This window comes from Mobula hypostoma, chromosome 1 (assembly GCF_963921235.1).
Source record: "Mobula hypostoma chromosome 1, sMobHyp1.1, whole genome shotgun sequence".
Lineage (NCBI taxonomy): Eukaryota > Metazoa > Chordata > Chondrichthyes > Myliobatiformes > Myliobatidae > Mobula > Mobula hypostoma.
This window is the reverse complement of record NC_086097.1, coordinates 255,203,201-255,223,660: the sequence shown is the minus strand read 5'-3', so window position 1 is coordinate 255,223,660 and position 20,460 is coordinate 255,203,201. Positions and strand designations below refer to the sequence as shown.

General features: G+C 44.3%; 1 protein-coding gene across 1 annotated transcript in view; it reads left to right on the top strand.

The window, feature by feature from the left end:
- LOC134343832 (uncharacterized) overlaps window positions 1-19,660 on the top strand; it is a 174,743-nt gene extending 155,083 nt beyond the window's left edge. Inside the window, exon 6 of the mRNA XM_063042604.1 lies at window positions 19,130-19,660. Within this exon, the coding sequence (XP_062898674.1) occupies window positions 19,130-19,279 (150 nt within the window). The 3' untranslated portion in view covers window positions 19,280-19,660. The remainder of the gene's footprint in view (window positions 1-19,129) is intronic.
- The last annotated feature ends 800 nt before the right edge of the window (window positions 19,661-20,460 follow it).

Sequence of the window (20,460 nt, the reverse complement as noted above, 5' to 3'; positions counted from 1 at the left end):
GATACACCTGATACCAGCTTCTCCTTTTCAAATTTGAAACTGAACTCAATCATATTATGATCTCTACTTCCAAGGGGTTCCTTTACCTCCAGCTCCCTAATCACCTCAGGTTTGTTACACAACACCAATCCAAAACAGCCGGTCCCCTGGTGGGCTTCTGGACAAGCTGCTCCAAAAAGCCATCCTGTAGGCATTCTACAAACTCCCTCTCCTGAGATCCATTACTTTCCTGACTTTCCCAATCCACTTTCATATGAAAATCCCCCATAATTATCTTGACATTTTCCTTCTGACACGCTTTTTCTACTTCCAGCTGCAACTTGTACTCCACATCTCGGCTGCTGTTTGGAGGCCTGTATATAACTGCTATTGGTGTCTTTTTACCCTTGCCATTTCTTAATTCTACCCATAAGGATTCTACCTCTTCTGATCCTATGTCCCTTCTTTCTATTGATTTGATATCATTACTTACCATCAGGGCCACACCACCCGCTTTACCTACCTTCCTATCTTTCCTATACACTGTGTATCCTTGGATATTCAGCTCCCAATCACATCCATCATTTAGCCACGACTCGGTGATGGCCACAATGTCATATCTTTTAACCTGCAGCTGTGCAGCAAGGTCATCCACTTTATTTCTAATGCTGTGTGCATTTAAGTACAGTACATTTAGATCAGTATCTGTTGTCGATTTTGCTATATTTCTATTTTGCAGAAAATTATCCTGTTTATTTTCCGGCCTGTCCTTCTTGTGATCTTTGCTACACAGTATTTTTGACTTATTTCTATTTTCCTCTTCCTCGACCCTAACACCTTGGTTTCCTTCCCCTTGCCAACTTAGTTAAAACCCTCCCTAACAGCTATATTAAACAATCCCGCCAGGATATTTGTACCTTTTGAGTTCAGGTGTAATCCATCTTTTTTGTATAAGTCATACCTTCCCCAAAATAGATCCCAATGATTCAAGAATTTGAAGCCCTGCCCCCTGCACCAGTTACTTAGCCACACATTCATCTGCTTAATTCTGCTATTCTTACCATTATTAGCACGCAGCTCAGGCAGCAATCCTGATATTATTACTCTGGAGGTCCGGCTTTTCAATTTTCTTCCTAGCTCCCAGTAATCTTTCTTCAGGACCTCCTCTCTTTTTCTGTCTATGTCATTGGGACCAACATGTACCAAGACTTCCGGCTGCTCGCCCTCTCTCCTCAGAATACTCTGGACTCGATCTGAGACATCCCGTACCTGGGCACCAGGGAGGCAACACACCATCCGGGTATCCTTGTCCGGCTCGCAGAATCTCTTGTCCATCTCCCTACGGTGGAATCCCCCATAATTACCGCATTTCTTCTGGCTCTCTTGATTTCGGCACTGGGCAGAATGCCAGAGTCTCGTTCACTGTGGTCCTCCTCTGTCAGGTCTGCCTCTTCAACAGTATCCAAAACGATATATCGATTTCTGAGGGGGACTGTCACAGGGGTGCTATCCACTACCTCTCTATAGGTAAACAACAGGAATTCTGCAGATGCTGGAAATTCAAGCAACACACATCAAAGTTGCTGGTGAACGCAGCAGGCCAGGCAGCATCTGTAGGAAGAGGTGCAGTCGACGTTTCAGGCCGAGACCCTTCGTCAGGACTAACTGAAGGAAGAGTGAGTAAGGGATTTGAAAGTTGGAGGGGGAGGGGGAGATCCTTTTGGATCTCCCCCTCCCCCTCCAACTTTCAAATCCCTTACTCACTCTTCCTTCAGTTAGTCCTGACGAAGGGTCTCGGCCTGAAACGTCGACTGCACCTCTCTATAGGTAGTATCTATCACCTCCTCACTTTCCCTAAATAGCCGAAGGTCATCAATTTCCATCTCAAGCTCCTTAACACGGTCCTTCAGGAGCCTCATCTCAGTGCACCTGGTGCAGATGTAATCCTTGGGGAGGCTGGGAGTCTCCCAGGGTCCCCACATCTGGCACTCCAAGCACAACACTAATCCTAGATGCATACCTCTAATGCTACTGTTTGTATCAAGTACCAAAAAACTGTAACTTACTCTGCTACTATGAGACTCAACGGTCGCAGGAAGCCTCTTCCCGTCTCCGCCGAAGCCTGTTGAGCCAAAGCCCTTTCACTCTGCACCCTCTCACTCCGCAGCCCGCTCCGACGCTGCCCGCTGGATATGGCGGTTTTCTTTTTAAACAGTTTGCGCTCAACTGGCTGACGTCACGCGCCTGCGCAGTCTGTCCTCTCTCCTACTCCGAGAAATAAAATGTCTTCTCGCTGGAAATCCTTAGCCTCTTACCGCTGTCTTCTCGATCCGAAGAGACGGAGCTGTCTAGCTAAGGTTTTATCCATCAGCATTATTGTCAGTGACCTCTTTCAGTGCAATCTTTCCAGTGGAACAAAGAAAAGATAGAACTTATATCACAGAAATAGGCCATTCTGTCCATTTATTCATGCAGGTCTCCTTCTTTTGGTCTAAGGAAGTCTGATTTCAACCGTATAAAGCCTTGGTAAGACCACACTTGCAAGGATCAATTGCCTTGGAAAGATCACACCTACAGAATTGTATGCACTTAAGGTTTCCTTACCAAAGAAAGATCGATTTGCCATAAAAAGTGTGCAGTGAAGATTTATTGGGCATGCTCTGGGGAGGAGTGATTGATTAAACTAGTGCTGCATTCTCCCCCAGTCAGAGGACTGAGAGAAGTCCCCATCAAGATGATATTACAGTGATCCAACTGGGAGAGCCACTGTCTTCAAACTCCAGTAACTCAAGTTCAGTCCTAGCCTCAAACGTTGGTGTGCAGTTTGCATGTTCTACCTGTGACCACCGTGCTTTCCTCCAGGAGCTCCTATTTCCTCCCACACTCCAAAAGTTGCACGATGATTGGTTAAAATTTCAAAGTTTTGCAGTACATTTATTTTCAAAGTATGTATTCAGAACTCAACCCTGAGAATCCTCCACCTGCAGTCTGTCATGGAACAAAGAAACACCATAGAATCCACAGAGTCCCCAAAATGAGTCCCCAGGAGCCACAGCTACCAAATCAGTCAGGGCTTGAAATATTTCCCTTCTTTGAGGAGTCCGGGACCAGGAATAGTTTGACCACAAGGAGTGGTCAGAGATAGATTCATAGTATCATAGCACAGAAGTAGGCCCTATAACAGTTCTATCATCTTGGGAACCTATCTGCTCAATGCTTGTTATAGAACCCTGGGTTTTTCTATCCTATTTTAATCAGCAGATTCAATTTTGCCACTCTCAAGTCTGCAGACACTCTTTTATAATCTATAGTTTTTGAAAGTTGCTAATAATGCTCTCCCCTCTCAAGTGCCAAGCTTTAGATGTTTCAGAAAGGACAGGAAGGGAGGCAAAAGAGTTGGGGGCGCGGCACTGTTGATCAGAGATAGTGTCACGGCTGCAGAAAAGGAGGAAGTCATGGAGGGATTGTCTACGGAGTCTCTGTGGGTGGAAGTCAGGAACAGGAAAGGGTCAATAACTCTACTGAGTATTTTTGTAGACCAATAGTAAGAGGGACATCGAGGAGCAGATAGGGAGACAGATTCTGGAAAGATGTAATAATAACAGGGTTGTCGTGGTGGGAGATTTTAATTTCCCAAAGATCAATTGGCATGTTCCTAGAGTGAGGGGTTTAGATGGGGTGGAGTTAGTTAGATGTGTTCAGGAAGGTTTCCTGACACAATATGTAGATAAGCCTACAAGAGGAGAGGCTGTACTTGATCTGGTATTGGGAAATGAACCTAGTCAGATGTCAGATCTCTCAGTGGGAGAGCATTTTGGAGATAGTGATCACAATTCCATCTCTTTTAACATAGCACTGGAGAGGGGTATGAACAGACAAGTTAGGAAAGTGTTTAATTGGAGTAAGGGGAAATATCAGGCAGGAAATTGGAAGCATAAATAGGGAACAGATGGGAAATGCAGAAATGCGGCAAATGTTCAGGGGATATTTGCGTGGAGTTCTGCATATGTAGTTGCAATGAGACAGGGAAAGGATGGTAGGGGAAAGGAACCGTGGTGAACAAAGGCTGTTGTAAATCTGGTCAAGAAGAAAAGAAAAGCTTATGAAAGGTTCAAAAAACTAGGTAATGACAGAGATCCAGAAGATTATAAGGCTAGCAGGAAGGAGTTAAAAAAGAAATTAGGAGAGCCAGAAGGGGCCATGAGAAGGCGTTGGCAGACAGGATTAAGGAAAACCCCAAAGCATTCTACAAGTATGTGAAGAGCAAGAGGATAAGATGTGAGAGAATAGGACAAATCAAGAGTAACAGTGGAAAAATATGGATGGAACTGGAGGAGATGGCAGAGGTACATAATGAATACTTTGCTTCAGTATTCACTACGGAGAAGGATCTTGGCGATTGTACGGATGGCTTCCAGTGGACTGAAAAGCTTGAGCATGTAGATATTAAGAAAGAGGATGTGCTGGAGCTTTTGGAAAGCATCAAGTTGGATAAGTCGCCGGGACCGGATGAGATGTACCCCAGGCTACTGTGGGAGGCAAGGGAGGAGATTGCTGAGCCTCTGGTGATGATCTTTGCATTGTCAACGGGGACGGGAGAGGTTCCAGAGGATTGGAGGGTTGCAGATGTCGTTCCCTTATTCAAGAAAGGAAGTGGAGATAGCCCAGGAAATTATAGACCAGTGAGTCTTACTTCAATGGTTGATAAGTTGATGGAGAAGATTGTGAGAGGTAGGATTTATGAACATTTGGAGAGGTATAATATGATTAGGAATAGTCAGCATGGCTTTGTCAAAGGCAGGTCGTGCCTTACAAGCCTGATTAAATTTTTTGAGGATGTGACTAAACACATTGATGAAGATAGATGTACTGTATGTGAATTTCAGCAAGGCATTTGATATTGAGAAAGTAAGGAGGCATGGGATCCAAGGGGACATTGCTTCATGGATCCAGAACTGGCTTGCCCACAGAAGGCAAAGAGTTGTTGTAAATGGGTCATATTCTGCATGGAGGTCGGTGACCAGTGGTGTACCTCAGGGATCTGTTCTGGGACCCCTACTCTTCATGATTCTTATCAATGACCTGGATAAGGAAGTGGAGGGATGTGTTAATAAATTTGCTGATGATACACACGTTGGGGGTGTTGTGGATAGTATGGAGGGCTGTCAGAGATTACAGCTGGACATTGACAGGATGCAAAACTGGGCTGAGAAGTGGCAGATGGAGTTCAACCCAGATAAGTGTAAAGTGGTTCATTTTGGTAGGTCAAATATGATGGCATAATATAGTATTAATGGTAAGGCTCTTGGCAGAGTGGAGGATCAGAGGGATCTTGGGGTTCGAGTCCATAGGACACTCAAAGCAGCTGTGCAGGTTGACTGTGTGATTAAGAAGGCATACGGTGCATTGGCCTTCATCAATCGTGGGATTGAGTTTAAGAGCCGAGAGGTAATATTGCAGCTATATGGGACCCTGGTCAGACCCCACTTGGAGTACTGTGCTCAGTTCTGTCACCAAACTACAGGAAGGATGTAGAAACCATAGAAAGGGTGCAGAGGAGATTTCTAAGCATGTTGCCTGGATTGGGGAGCATGCCTTATGAGAATAGGTTGAGTGAACTCGGCCTTTTCTCCTCGGAGCAAAGGAGGATGAGAGGTGACCTGATGGAGGTGTATAAGATGATGAGAGGTATTGATCGTGTGGATAGTCAGAGGCTTTTTCCCAGGGCTGAAATGGCTGCCACAAGAGGGCACAGGTTTAAGGTGCTTGGGAGCAGGTACAGAGGAGATATCAGAAAGTGATTAGTGCATGGAATGGGCTGCCGGTGGCGCGGGTGGAGGTGGATACGATAGGGTCTTTTAAGAGACTCCTGGATAGGTACATGGAGCTTAGAAAAATAGAGGGCTATGGGTAACCCTAGGTAATTTCTAAGGTAGGGACATGTTCGACACAGCTTTGTGGGCTGAAGGGCCTGTATTGTGCTGTAGGTTTTCTATGTTTCTATGTTTCTACTACGCTCAGATGCAGATTTTTCATCTTCTTAATTTCTCTTGCTCTATTTTAAGGTTAAAACATAGTGGGATTTCATCGAGACTAGTGTGGGAAGTCAATAAGTAAATGCAAAAAAGTGAACGGAAACAAAATTAGAGTGCCAATGTACAAAGGGACGATGGATAATAGTCCATAGCTCACTGACAGCAGTAACACAGTGGACAGGGTAGTGAGGAAGATGTTTGGAACTAAAGTGAGGCATTGTTTATAAGAGTTGAACAAAACAATGGTTTTTGGAATGTTGTGTACAGCTCTGATTGGCACATAATGAGAAAGACATGGTAATTATAGAGAAAGTGTAAATGAGATTCACCAGAATGGAGGGCTGTAGTTATATGGAGAAACTGGATAGTCTAAATTTATTCTCAGGAGCTTTATAAAAAAGTTTAGAACCAGAGAGCACAGGTTTAAGGTGAGGGGGGAAATGTAAAGGAGACATGAAGGGTACATTTTTCATAGAGAGTGTGCTGGTTATTTGGAATGAGCTACCAGAGAAGATAGCAGAGGCAGATACAATTACGATATTAATGAGGCATTTGGATAGGTGTTTGCATAGAAAAGGAGCAGAAGGATTCAGGCCCAACAGACGCAAATAGGGTTAATGTAGAGAGGTACAATTGGTAGCACGAGCAGCTCTTGGCCTCCTCTATGCCAGATTTTCTCATCTTTTTCATGTTCTTTCTATTTTCTGCGTTACAGCTGCACAGCTTAAACCCAACTGCTATTGATCTTTTGAACCTGGTAGCCCGCAGGCTAGTGAACTATTCATGTTGGCCTATTTTTGTCCTTTGTTAATGGAAAAAATAGTCACTGAATGCTGAGTATTATTACAACTGGAAGAATTTTTTAAAAATATTGAAATAAGAAGGTGTTGATGCCTCACCTAACAGAGGATTAACAGTAAAAACATCTGTTAGGACTATTATATTCACATAAACGTTTATCTGCTTCCATCACCGTATAGAATCATTTGCAAAAGGTCACTTTCCTTTGTGTGCATTAAACTCTGATTCATTCACTTCCACTGCAAAATACAATGAACTAGATTCAAGATTGGTTAAAGTCATTTCTAGTACACAAGTGTAAAGGAGAATTAAATAATTGATACTCCAGATCTGATGCAGCACCAAACACCCACAATAACATAAAGAACATAATAATAAAAAGACACAATAAATATAAGTACTTAAGATAGACATTGATTGATGCAGCTCAATGACTCTTCGTCTGGTCAGGGAGAGTGAGGAGGTGATAGAGAGGAGCTTTTGGCAGGTAATCACACTGGGGCCTGGGAAGACAGATATGTGGGTAACAGTCAGGAGAGGGAAGGGCAGGAGTCAGATACTAGAGAGTGCCCCTGTGGCTGTACCCTCAACAATAAGTACTCCTGTTTCAGTACTGTTGGGAGGGGGGACGGCCCACCTGGGGGAGGCAACAGTGGCCGCGCCTCTGGCACAGAGTCTGGCCCTGTGGCTCAGAAGGGCAGGGAAAGGAAGAGGATGGCAGCAGTGATAGGGGACTCCATAGTTAGGGAGTCAGACAGGCAATTCTGTGGATGCAGGAAAGAAACACAGATGATAGATTTCTTCCCAGATTCCATGGTCTGGGATGTTTCTGATCGCGTCCAAGATATCCTGAAGTGGGAAGGTGAACAGTCAGTGTTTGTAGTACATAAAAAGGAGGAGGTCCTGAAAGCAGACAACAGGGACTTAGGAAGGAAGTTGAGAAGCAGGACCTCAAAGGTAGTAATCTCGGGATTACTATCTGTGCCACGTGACAGTGAGTATAGGAATAGAGTGAGATGGAGGATAAATGCATGGCTGAGGGATTGGAGCAGGGGGCAGGGATTCAGATTTCTGGATCATTGGGACCTCTTTTGGGGCAGGGGTGACCTGTACAAAAAGGACGGGTTGCACTTGAATCACAGGGGGACCAATATCCACACTTAGATCCCCTCCAGTTTGCCTACCAGCCCCGACTAGGAGTTGAGGATGCCATGGTCTACCTGCTGAACCGTGTCCACGCCCACCTGGACAAGACAGCGAGCACTGTGAGGGTCATGTTTTTTGACTTCTCCAGTGCATTCAACACCATCCGCCCTGCTCTGCTGGGGGAGAAGCTGACAGCGATGCAGGTGATGCTTCCCTGGTATCATGGATTCTTGATTACCTGACTGGCAGACCACAGTACATGTGCTTGCAACACTGTGTGTCCGACAGAGTGATCAGCAGCACTGGGGCTCCACAGGGGACTGTCTTGTCTCCCTTTCTCTTCACCATTTACACCTCAGACTTCAACTACTGCACAGAGGCTTGTCATCTTCAGAAGTTTTCAGATGACTCTGCCATAGTTCATGTATCAGCAAGGGAGATGAGGCTGAGTACAGGGCTATGGTAGGAAACTTTGTCACATGGTGTGAGCAGAATTATCTGCAGCTTAATGTGAAAAAGACTAAGGAGCTGGTGGTAGACCTGAGGAGATCTAAGGTACCGGTGACCCCTGTTTCCATCCAGGGGGTCAGTGTGGACATGGTGGAGGATTACAAATACCTAGGGATACGAGTTGACAATAAACTGGACTGGTCAAAGAACACTGAGACTGTCTACAAGAAGGGTCAGAGCCATCTCTATTTCCTGAGGAGACTGAGGTCCTTTAACATCTGCTGGACGATGCTGAGGATGTTCTACGAGTCTGTGGTGGCCAGTGCTATCATGTTTGCTGTTGTGTGCTGGGGCAGCAGGTTGAGGGTAGCAGACACCAACAGAATCAACAAACTCATTCGTAAGGCCAGTGATGTTGTGGGGATGGAACTGGACTCTCTGATGGTGGTGTCTGAAAAGAGGATGCTGTCCAAGTTGCATGCCATCTTGGACAATGTCTCCCATCCACTACATAATGTACTAGGTGGGCACAGGAGTACATTCAGCCAGAGACTCATTCCACCGAGATGCAACACAGTGTCATAGGAAGTCATTCCTGCCTGTGGCCATCAAACTTTACAACTCCTCCCTTGGAGGGTCAGACACCCTGAGCCAATAGGCTGGTCCTGGACTTACTTCATAATTTACTGGCATAATTTACATATTACTATTTAACTATTTATGGTTCTATTACTATTTATTTATGGTGCAACTGTAATGGAAACCAATTCCCCTCCCCCCCGGGATCAATAAAGTATGACTATGACTATGACTATCCTGGCAGGGAGGTTTGTTTAGGCTACTGGGGAGAGTTTAAACTAGAATTGCTGGGGGGTGGGAACTGAACTGAAGTGATGGAGGCAGAGGCGGTTGGCTCACAAATAGAGAAAGCTTGGAGACAGTGCGTGAGGGAGGATAGGCAGGTGATAGAGAAGGGATGCATTCAGACCGATGGTTTGAGATGTGTCTATTTTAATGCAAGGAGTATTATGAACTAAGCAGATGAGGTTAGAGCATGGATCAGTACTCGGAGCTGTGATGTTGTGGCCATTACAGAGACTTGGATGGCTCAGGGGCAGGAATGGTTACTGCGAGTGCCAGGCTTTAGATATTTCAGAAAGGACAGGGAGGGAGGCAAAAGAGGTGGGGGTGTGGCACTGTTGATCAGAGATAGTGTCACAGCTGCGGAAAAGGAGGAAGTCGTGGAGGGATTGTCTACAGAGTCTCTGTGGGTGGAAGTTAGAAACAGGAAGGAGTCAATAACTCTACTGAATGTTTTTTATAGACCACCCAATAGTAACAGGGATATCAAAGAGCAGATAGGGAGACAGATTCTGGAAAGGTGTAATAATAACAGGGTTGTAGAGGTGGTAGATTTTAATTTCCCAAATATTGTTTGGCATCTCACTAGAGCAAGGTGTTTAGATGGGGTGGAGTTTTTGAGGTGTGTTCAGGAAAGTTTCTTGACACAATATGTAGATAAGCCTACAAGAGGAGAGGCTGCACATGATCTGGTATTGGGAAATGAACGTGGTCAGGTGTCAGATCTCTCAGTGGGAGAGCATTTTGAAGATAGGGATCATAATTCTATCTTCTTTACCATAGCATTGGAGAGGGATAGGAACAGACAAGTTAGGAAAGCGTTTAATTGGAGTAAGGAGAAATATGATGCCAAGAGGCAGAAACTTGGAAGCATCAATTGGAAACAGATGTTCTCATAGAACATAGAACATAAAACATAGAATAGTACAGCACAGTACAGGCCATTCGGCCCACAATGTTGTGCCGACCATCAAACCCTGCTTCCCATATAAGCCCCCACCTTAAATTCCACCATATACCTGTCTAGTAGTCTCTTAAATTTCACTAGTGTATCTGCCCCCACGACTGACTCAGGCAGTACATTCCTCGCACCAACCACTCTCTGAGTAAAAAACCTTCCTCTAATATCCCCCTTGAACTTCTCACCCTTTACCTTAAAGCCATGTCCTCTTGTATTGAGCAGTGGTGCCCTGGGGAAGAGGCACTGGCTGTCCACTCTATCTATTCCTCTTAATATCTTGTATACCTCTATCATGTCTCCTCTCATCCTCTTTCTCTCCAAAGAGTAAAGCCCTAGCTCCCTTAATCTCGGATCATAATCCAAACTCTCTAAACCAGGCAGCATCCTGGTAAATCTCCTCTGTACCCTTTTCAATGCTACCACATCCTTCCTATAGTGAGGCGACCAGAACTGGACACAGTACTCCAAGTGTAGCCTAACCAGAGTTTTATAGAGCTGCATCATTACCTCGCAATTCTTAAACTCAGTCCCTCGACTTATGAAAGCTAACACCCCATAAGCTTTCTTAACTACCCTATCTACCTGTGAGACAACTTTCAGGGATCTGTGGACATGTACCCCCAGATCCCTCTGCTCCTCCACACTACCAAGTATCCTGCCATTTACTTTGTACTCTGCCTTGGAGTTTGTCCTCCCAAAGTGTACCATCTCACACTTCTCTGGGTTGAACTCCATCTGCCACTTCTCAGCCCACTTCTGCATCCTATCAATGTCTCTTTGCAATCTTTGACAATCCTCTACACTATCTACAACACCACCAACCTTTGTGTCGTCTGCAAACTTGCCAACTCACCCTTCTACCCCCACATCCAGGTTGTTAATAAAAATCACGAAAAGTAGAGTTCCCAGAACCGAACTTTGTGGGACACCACTAGTCACAACCCTCCAATCGAATGTACTCCCTCCACCACCACCCTCTGCCTTCCGCAGGCAAGCCAATTCTGAATCCACCTGGCCAGACTTCCCTGGATCCCATGCCTTCTGACATTCTGAATAAGCCTACCGTGTGGAATCTTGTCAAATGCCTTACTAAGATCCATGTAGATCACATCCTCTGCACTACCCTCATCCATATGCCTGGTCACCTCCTCGAAGAACTCTATCAGGCTTGTTAGACATGATCTGCCCTTCTCAAAGCCATGTTGTCTGTCCCTGATCGAACCATGTTTCTCTAAATGCCCATAGATCCTATCTCTAAGAATCTTTTCCAACAGCTTTCCCACCACAGACATAAGGCTCACTGGTCTATAATTACCTGGACTATCCCTACTACCTTTTTTGAACAAGGGGATAACATTCACCTCCCTCCAATCCTGTGGTACCATTCCCGTGGACAACGAGGACATAAAGATCCTAGCCAGAGGCTCAGCAATCTCTTCCCTCACCTCGTGGATCAGCCTGGGGAATATTCTGTTAGGCCCTGGGGACTTATCCATCCTAATGTATTTTAACAACTCCAACACCTCCTCTCCCTCAATATCAACATGCTCCAGAACATCAACCTCACTCATATTGTCCTCACCATCATCAAGTTCCCTCTCATTGGTGAATACCGAAGAGAAGTATTCATAGGACGTCACTCACTTCCACAGCCTCCAGGCACATCTTCCCACCTCTATCTCTAATCGGTCCTACCTTCACTCCTGTCATCCTTTTTTTCTTCACATAATTGAAGAATGCCTTGGGGTTTTCCTTTACCCTACTCGCCAAGGCCTTCTCATGCACCCTTCTTGCTCTTCGCAGCCCCTTCTTAAGCTCCTTTCTTGCTTCCCTATATTCCTCAATAGACCCATCTGATCCCTGCTTCCTAAACCTCATGTATGCTGCCTTCTTCCACCTGACTAGATTTTCCACCTCACTTGTCACCCATGGGTCCTTCACCCTACCATTCTTTATCTTCCTCACCGGGACAAATTTATCCCTAACATCCTGCAAGAGATCCCTGAACATCGACCACATGTCCATAGTACATTTCCCTGCAAAAACATCATCCCAATTCACACCCGCAAGTTCTAGCCTTTTTTGCCTCATAATTTGCCCTTCCCCAATTAAAAATTTTCCTGTCCTCTCTGATTCTCTCCTTTTCCATGATAATGCTAAAGGCCAGGGAGCGGTGGTCACTGTCCCCCAGATGCTCACCCACTGAGAGATCTGTGACCTGACCCGGTTCATTACCTAGTACTAGATCTAGTATGGCATACCCCATAGTCGGCCTGTCAACATACTGTGACAGTTGTTCCCTTATTCAAGAAAAGGAGTAGAGATAGCCCAGGAAATTATAGACATAGAAATATAGAAACATAGAAAATATGTGCAGGAGTAGGCCATTCGGCCCTTCGAGCCTGCACCGCCATTCAGTATGTTCATTACTGATCTTCCAACTCAGAACCCTATACCTGCCTTCTCTCCATACCCCCTGATCCCTTCAGCCACAAGGGCCATATCTAACTCCCTCTGAAATATAGCCAATGAACTGGCCTCAACTGTTTCTTGTGGCAGAGAATTCCACAGATTCACCACTCTCTGTGTGAAGAAGTTTTTCCTCATCTCAGTCCTAAAAGACTTCCCCTCTATCCTCAAACTGTGACCCCTCGTTCTGGACTTCCCCAACATTGGGAACAATCTTCCTGCATCTAGCCTGTCCAATCCCTTTAGGATTTTATACGTTTAAATCAGATCCCCCCTCAATCTTCTAAATTCCTGTGAGTATAAGCCTAGTCGATCCAGTCTTTCATCATATGAAAGTCCTGCCATCCCAGGAATCAATCTGGTAAACCTTCTTTGTACTCTCTGTATGGCAAGAACGTCTTTCCCCAGATTAGGGGACCAAAACTGCACACAATACTCCAGGTGTGGTCTCACCAAGGCCTTGTACAACTGCAGTAGTACCTCCTTGCTCCTGTACTCGAATCCTCTTGCTATGAATGCCAGCATACCATTCGTCTTTTTCATCACCTGGTGTAAAATCACACCCAGGTCTCGATGCACCTCCCCTTTTCCTAATCGGCCACCATTCAGGTAATAATCTGTTTTCCTGTTTTCGCCACCAAAGTGGATAACCTCACATTTATCCATATTAAATTGCATCTGCCATGAATTTGCCCAAGTCACCCTGCATCCTCTTAGCATCTTCCTCACAGCTAACACTGCCGCCCAGCTTCACGTCATCCACAAACTTGGAGATGTTGCATTTAATTCCCTCATCTAAGTCATTAATATATCTTGTAAACAACTGGGGTCCCAGCACTGAGCCTTGCGGTACCCCACTAGTCACTGCCTGGCATTCTGAAAAGGTCCCATTTATTACCACTCTTTGCTTCCTGTCTGCCAACCAATTCTCTATCCACATCAATACCATACCCCCAAAACCATGTGCTTTAAGTTTGCACACTAATCTCCTGTGTGGGACCTTGTCAAAAGCCTTTTGAAAATCCAAATATACCACATCCACTGGTTTTCCCCTATCCATTCTACTAGTTACATCCTCAAAAAATTCTATGAGATTTGTCAGACATGATTTTCCTTTCACAAATCCATACTGACTTTGTCCGATGATTTCACCGCTTTGCAAGTGTGCTGTTATCACATCTTTGATAACTGACTTTAGCATTTTCCCCACCACCAACGTTAGGCTAACCAGACTATAATTCCCCGGTTTCTCTCTCCCTCCTTTTTTAAAAAGTGGGGTTACATTAGCCACCCTCCAATCCTCAGGAACTAGTCCAGAATCTAAAGAGTTTTGAAAAATTATCACTAATGCATCCACTATTTCTTGGGCTACTTCCTTAAGCACTCTGGGATGCAGACCATCTGGCCCTGAAGTAAGACCAGTGAGTCTTACTTCAGTGGTTGGTAAATCGATGGAAAAGATCCTGAGAGGCAGCATTTATGAACATTTGGAGAGGCATAATATGATTAGGAATAGTCAGTATGGCTTTGTCAAAGGCAGTTCATACCTTATGAGCCTGATTGAATTTTTTGAGGATGTGACTAAACACACTGATGAAGGTAGAGTAGTAGATGTAGTGTATATGGATTTCAGCAAGGCATTTGACAAAAGTACCCCATGTAAGGCTTATTGAGAAAGTAAGGAGGCATGGGATCCAAGGGGACCTTGCTTTGTTGAACCAGAATTGGCTTGCCCACAGAAGGCAAAGAGTGTTTGTAGGCGGGTCATATTCTGCATGGAGGCCAGTGAGCAGTGGTATGCCTCAGGGATCTGTTCTGGGACCCCTTCTCTTCGTTATTTTTATAAATGGCCCGGATGAGGAAGTGGAGGGATGCGTTAATAAATTTGCTGATGACAGACATGTTGGGGGTGTTGTGGATAGTGTGGAGGGCTGTCAAAGGTTACAGCTGGACATTAGTAGGATGCAATACTGGACTGAGAAGTGGCAGATGGAGTTCAACCCAGATAAGTGTGAAGTGGTTCATTTTGGTAGGTCAAATATGATGGCAGAATATAGTATTAATGGTAAGACTCTTGGGAGTGTGGAGGATCAGAGGGATCTTGGGGTCCGAGTCCATAGAATCTGTTATACAGGTTCAAGTCAAGTCAAGTCAAGCCACTTTTTATTGTCATTTCGACCATAACTGTTGGTACAGTACGCAGTAAAAACAAGACATTTTTCAGGCTATGGGTAACCCTAGGTAATTTCTAAAGTACATGTTCAGCACTGCATTGTGGGCTGAAGGGCCTGTATTGTGCTGTAGGTTTTCTATGTTTCTATTATGTCCATAAAGTGGTGCTGAGCACAGGAGACTCCGTACATAAGATGACTGACAAGAAAGGATTAGGCAGTGGTGATCGGTGTATGGAGCAGTGGCTTAGTGGGTGAAGGTGTTGACCAGCCTTACGGCTTGGGGGAAGTCATTATTTTTGAGTCTGGTTGTCCATAGCCTCCTTCCTGATGGAAGTGGACAAACAGTCCATGTACAGTATGGGTGGGATCCTTTATGATATTGTTGGCCATTTTCTGGCACTTTTCTGTATATATGTCCTCGATGACAGGAGGCTGGTGCCAGTGATACATTGAGCTGTTTTGTCTACCTGCTGTCAAGCTATTTTAAATGTAATCCCCCTACATATATTGTACACTGGAACAATGGGAAAATCATAAGGTCCCAAATGCTTTCCTGTTGACTTGAATTGTGTAGAATTGCAAAGGATTCAATTTTTGCGATTAAAACTGGAAATTATAGGCCAATAAGATGTCTAACAGGAGGCAAAGAGGGAGACTTTTCTGCTTGGCTGCCAGTAACTACAGTGGTGTTCCACAGGGGTTGGCGTCGGGACTGTTTCTTTATAAGCTGTATGTCAATGATTTAAATGACAGAATCTATGGCTCTTTGGCCAAGTTTGCGGACAATACAAAGATAGATGCAGGGGTAGGTAGCATTGAGGAAGCAGGGAGGCTGCAAAAGGACGTAAACAGATTAGGAGAATGGGCAAAGAAGTGGCAGGTGGAATACAGAGTCGTGAAGTTATGCACTTTGGTAGAAGAAACAAAAGTGTGCACTATTTTCTAAATGGACAGAAAATTCAAAAATCCAAGGTGCAAAGGGACTTGGGAATTCTCGTGCAGTTCGAGTCAGTGATGAGGACCATTTGATGACTCTGCGCCTGGACTTGCTGGAGTATTGAAAGGACAGAGTGGATGTTTCCTATAGTGGAGGAGACCAGAGGGAACAGCCTGGAGTAGAGGGGCATCCATTTGAAACAGAGATGAGGAATTTCTTTAGCCATAGGGTGGTGAATCTGTGGAACTCATTGCCACAGGAGGCCAGGTCACTTGGGTGTATTTCAGGCAGAGGTTGACAGTTTCTTATTAAGCCAGCTATTATGGTAAGTGCTATGTCTGTGTGGGCAAACTACTGGACAGGATTTATAAGCATTTGGGTTAGTCTTATTCAGGATAGCATGGCTTGTGTGGGGCAGGTTGTGCCTCACAAGTCTTACAGAGCTCTTTGAAAAGGTGATGAAGGCAGTGCAGTAGATGTGGTGAGCAGTGGATTTTGGTTAACTGGGATACATCGGGATAATACATTTTGGCTCAATTAAGCGGCTGCCCAATTAGGTGAAATTTTGTGGAAATAAAAAAGACAAATCATGTATTTAAATGAAATACAGAACAAATTAGAACGCTACCAATAGTAGTACAGTACTATAAAACTGTTTATTAAGTTTTTGATAGAGGAATTCATGCAGTGCACACTGCTGTGTTCTTTTGATTGAATGTAAATGAACAAAATCAGCGCAGACATCTCGTGCACATATTGGACTGCCTTCATACAATGCTTTTGATGACTGCATCCTCCAAATCTTCATTTTCACTGTAACATTCAAGATGATTGTCAACATCTTCAAATTCTTCATCAATCCTAACTTGTGGAAGCAGTTAACTCATTCCATTTGCACTCCCAGCCATTGCTGGCATCTCCAAGCCTGAATGCTTGAAAACATAATGAGCAAAACAGTTCTGAATTATCTTACTACTTATTTCTCGCCAACGATAAGTTACAGAAATCACTGCTTTTTGAACACAAATACACATAACTGATGCTTTTTATAAACTGTTTGCTCTAAACATGGTGTAGTGTCCAATGGCCACATAATTTCATGTGACTGACACTACTTAGAAACTGTTTGGCAACAGTCTCCTGACCTAACTCAGAGGCATAGTGTCACAAATAACTGAAGGGGATCCTGGGTATTTTCTGGATTAGTTTTTGTCCTTTAAAAGGTGTCCTAAATAAACAGCTGCCCTGATTAACTGATGGCCCAATTAACTGAAATCTACTGTATATGGATTTTATTAATGCATTTGACAAGGTTCCCCATGGAAGGATCATCCAGAAAATGATGAGGAATGGAATTCAGAATCGGTCTGCACACTGATGGCGAAGTGTGGTAGAAGATGGAATACATTCTGCCTGAAGGTTGATGACGAGGATTTGCTCTGGAATCCTTGTTCTTTGTGATTTTTATAAATGACTTAGATGAGGAAGTGGAAGGATGGGTTTGTCAGTTTTCAAGTGACATGAAGGTTGATGGTGTTATGGATAGTAAAGAAGGTTGTCAGAGATTCCAATTGGATATAAGCAGGATGCAGTGCTGGGCAGAGAAGAAGCAGATGGAGTTCAACCCAGAAAAGTGTGAAGTGATACATTCTGGTAGGTCACATTTGAAGGCAAATACAGGGTTGGTGGCAGGATTTTTAGTAGTGTGAAGGAACAGAAGGATCTTGGGATCTTTCAGATTTGCCATGCAAGTTGTTAGGGTGGTTAAGAAGGCATATGGTGTGTTGCCCTTCATTAGTCAGGAACTGAGCTCAAGAACTGTGAGATAACGCTGCAGCCTTCTAAAACTCTGCTTTGACCACACTTGGAATATTGTGCTCAGTTCTGGTCGCTTCATTATAGGCTACATGGAACAGTCTATGTTCCAACCCTACACTGGTGACCATCTCACATATTTCCTACGCTACATCAACAACTGCATTGGTGCTGCTTTCTGCACCAATGCTGAATTCACCGACTTCATCCACCTTGCCTCCAACTTCCGCCCTGCCCTCAAATTTACCTGGTCCATTTCCAACACCCCCTTCTCCTTTCTTGATCACTCTGTCTCAATCTCCAGAGACAGCTTATTCACTGATGTCTATTATAAACCCAAGGACTCTCACAGCTACCGGGACTATACCTCGTCCCACCCTGTTACTTGTGAAAATGCCACCCCCCTCTCTCAATTCCTCCATCTCCGCAGCATCTGCTCTTGGGATGAGGCTTTCCATTCTAGAATGAAGGAGGTGTCCTCCTTTTCCAAAAAAAGGGGCTTCCCTGCCTCCACCATCAACGCTGCCCTCAACTGCATCTCTTTCATTTCACACACGTCTGCTTTTACCTCATCCCCCCCACCACCCTATCAGGGATCGGGGTCCTCACCTACTACCCCACCAGCCTTTGTGTCCAGCACATAATTCCGTGCAACTTCTGCCATCTCCAAAAGGATCCCACAACTAAATACACCTTTCCCTCCCCTGCTCCCTCCCCCACACTTTCCACAGGGATAGCTCCCTACACAACTCTCTTGTCCATTTGTCCACCCCACTGATCTCCCTCCTGGCACTTATCCTTGCAAGTAGAACAAGTGCTACACCTGCCCCTATATCTCATTCCTCACTACCATCCAGGGCCCTAAACAGTCCTTCCAGGTGAGGCAACACCTCACCTGTGAGTCTGTTGGGGTCATATACTGTGTTTGGTGCTCGTAGTGTGGTCTCCTGTGTATTGATGAGACCTGATGTAGATTGGGAGACCACTTTTCCAAGTAACTACGCTCTGTCCACCAGAAAAAGTGGGATCTCCCAGTGGTCACCATTTTAATTCCACTTCCCGTTCCCATTCTGATAAGCCAGTTATTTAACAGAATTTTATTATGTTTTCCTTATGAGTTTTTAAAATTTATTAAAGGGAAAGAAAGATTAATTTCAAGAAAGGTAAACTAAGCTTAACTGCCTTTTTTTCAAGAAAAGCCAGCTAAAAATTCATGCTATACTCAAAAAAGCATTGACAATTATTTTTGGATTATCATATTTACAAGTTACTGATCAGGCTAACATACTTTGAGTTGTAGATATAATATTTTTTATGCAGGGGTTCCCTGAGACCTGAAAATGATTTCAAGGGTTCCTCCAGGGCAAAAATGCTTAGTAGATACTCCTCATTCTCTCAGCATACAAGAGAATGTGCTCAATTCCCAGAAACTGTTAAATAGTTCTATTTTCCTCTTCCCTGACTTGTTTCTTTTTTGTTTTTGAACCAATTATATCTCCAGGACGACGTGAACGGACAAAATAAAATCCACGAGTCATTAAAAACTTGCCCAAAAGACGACGACTCGTTCAACGTGCAAAACAACTGGACGCCGAAGCAGAAAGAGAGCGCGAACGCGGAGGTAAACTCGGCGCAGAACAACGTGATGTAGATCTACCGCAATAAATGTGCAGTGATTTTTATATTTGTTTCTCCCCCCGCCTTATGGAAGACTTCGCATGCTTTGATGTATTTTATATGAATATATATATGTAAAGAGAAATAATTACGAGAAACCATTTGTTATTCGTTTGACAAAACAAAGGACATGCCACACAACACAAAACCTCCCCTGAAATGAATTGTGATCCCTCCCCCACCCTCGTTTAAATGGACTTATGTGTTGCATTTTAATGAGGTGATTTACATTCGTTGCTGAGTTTTTGTTCTGGTTCTCTAAGACAATCTTTTATCGCAACTGCGTTTATTGTTTAATCGGACAGTCAGAAAACAAAAAAAAATGTCAATATTGAAATAAATCTTTTTAAATTGAATGGTACCTTGCGTGGGTGTGTGGTTGGCTACATTTTCCATTGCATTCAGTGCTCACGTCAGTGCAGGTGGGTGCTCTGTAGTGCACGGTCACAAATCAGCGATCGCTCGCCACCACATCCGGCGGGTAGAAAGAACACGGTGAAACATGGCTGGAGCTACGCCCTTTTCTTCAGTATGTCAGCAGGAAATGCGGAAGGCTCTCCTGGAATATATTTTTGACACTTTTCTTTCCTTTCTTTTTCACAAACATGGAGTTCACCTAAAGTCCAAATAACATGGGTCCATTCAATAAATACCTGCTCCTGGGTGCATGACAAGTCCTTAAGGCACTAGACGCTGGCTACTTGAGTACATAAGATACTAAGAAATAGAACCAGAATTAGGCCAATTGGCCCATCAATCCTGCTCCGTCATTTCATTATGGCTGATCCAGTTTCCATCTTTGTACCAATCTCCTGCTTCTTTCCTGTATTCCTTTATGCCCTCATTAATCAAGAGTCAATCAACTTCTACCTCAAGATATACGTGACTCGGCCTCCACAGCGGCCTGTTTCTAATGATAATGTAAGTCAAAGTCAGCATGGTTTCTCTAAAGGAAATTCTTGCCTGAAAAATCTGTCAGAGTTCTTTGAGGAACTAACAAGCAGGGTGGACAAAGGAGAAGTAGTGGATGCCATTTACTTAGATTTTCAGAAAGTGTTTGATAAGGCTTCTTAACAAGGTAAAGTCCTTTGGCATTACAGGAAAGATACTGGGATGGATAGTGGAATGGCTGACAGGCAGGAAGCAGTGAGTGAG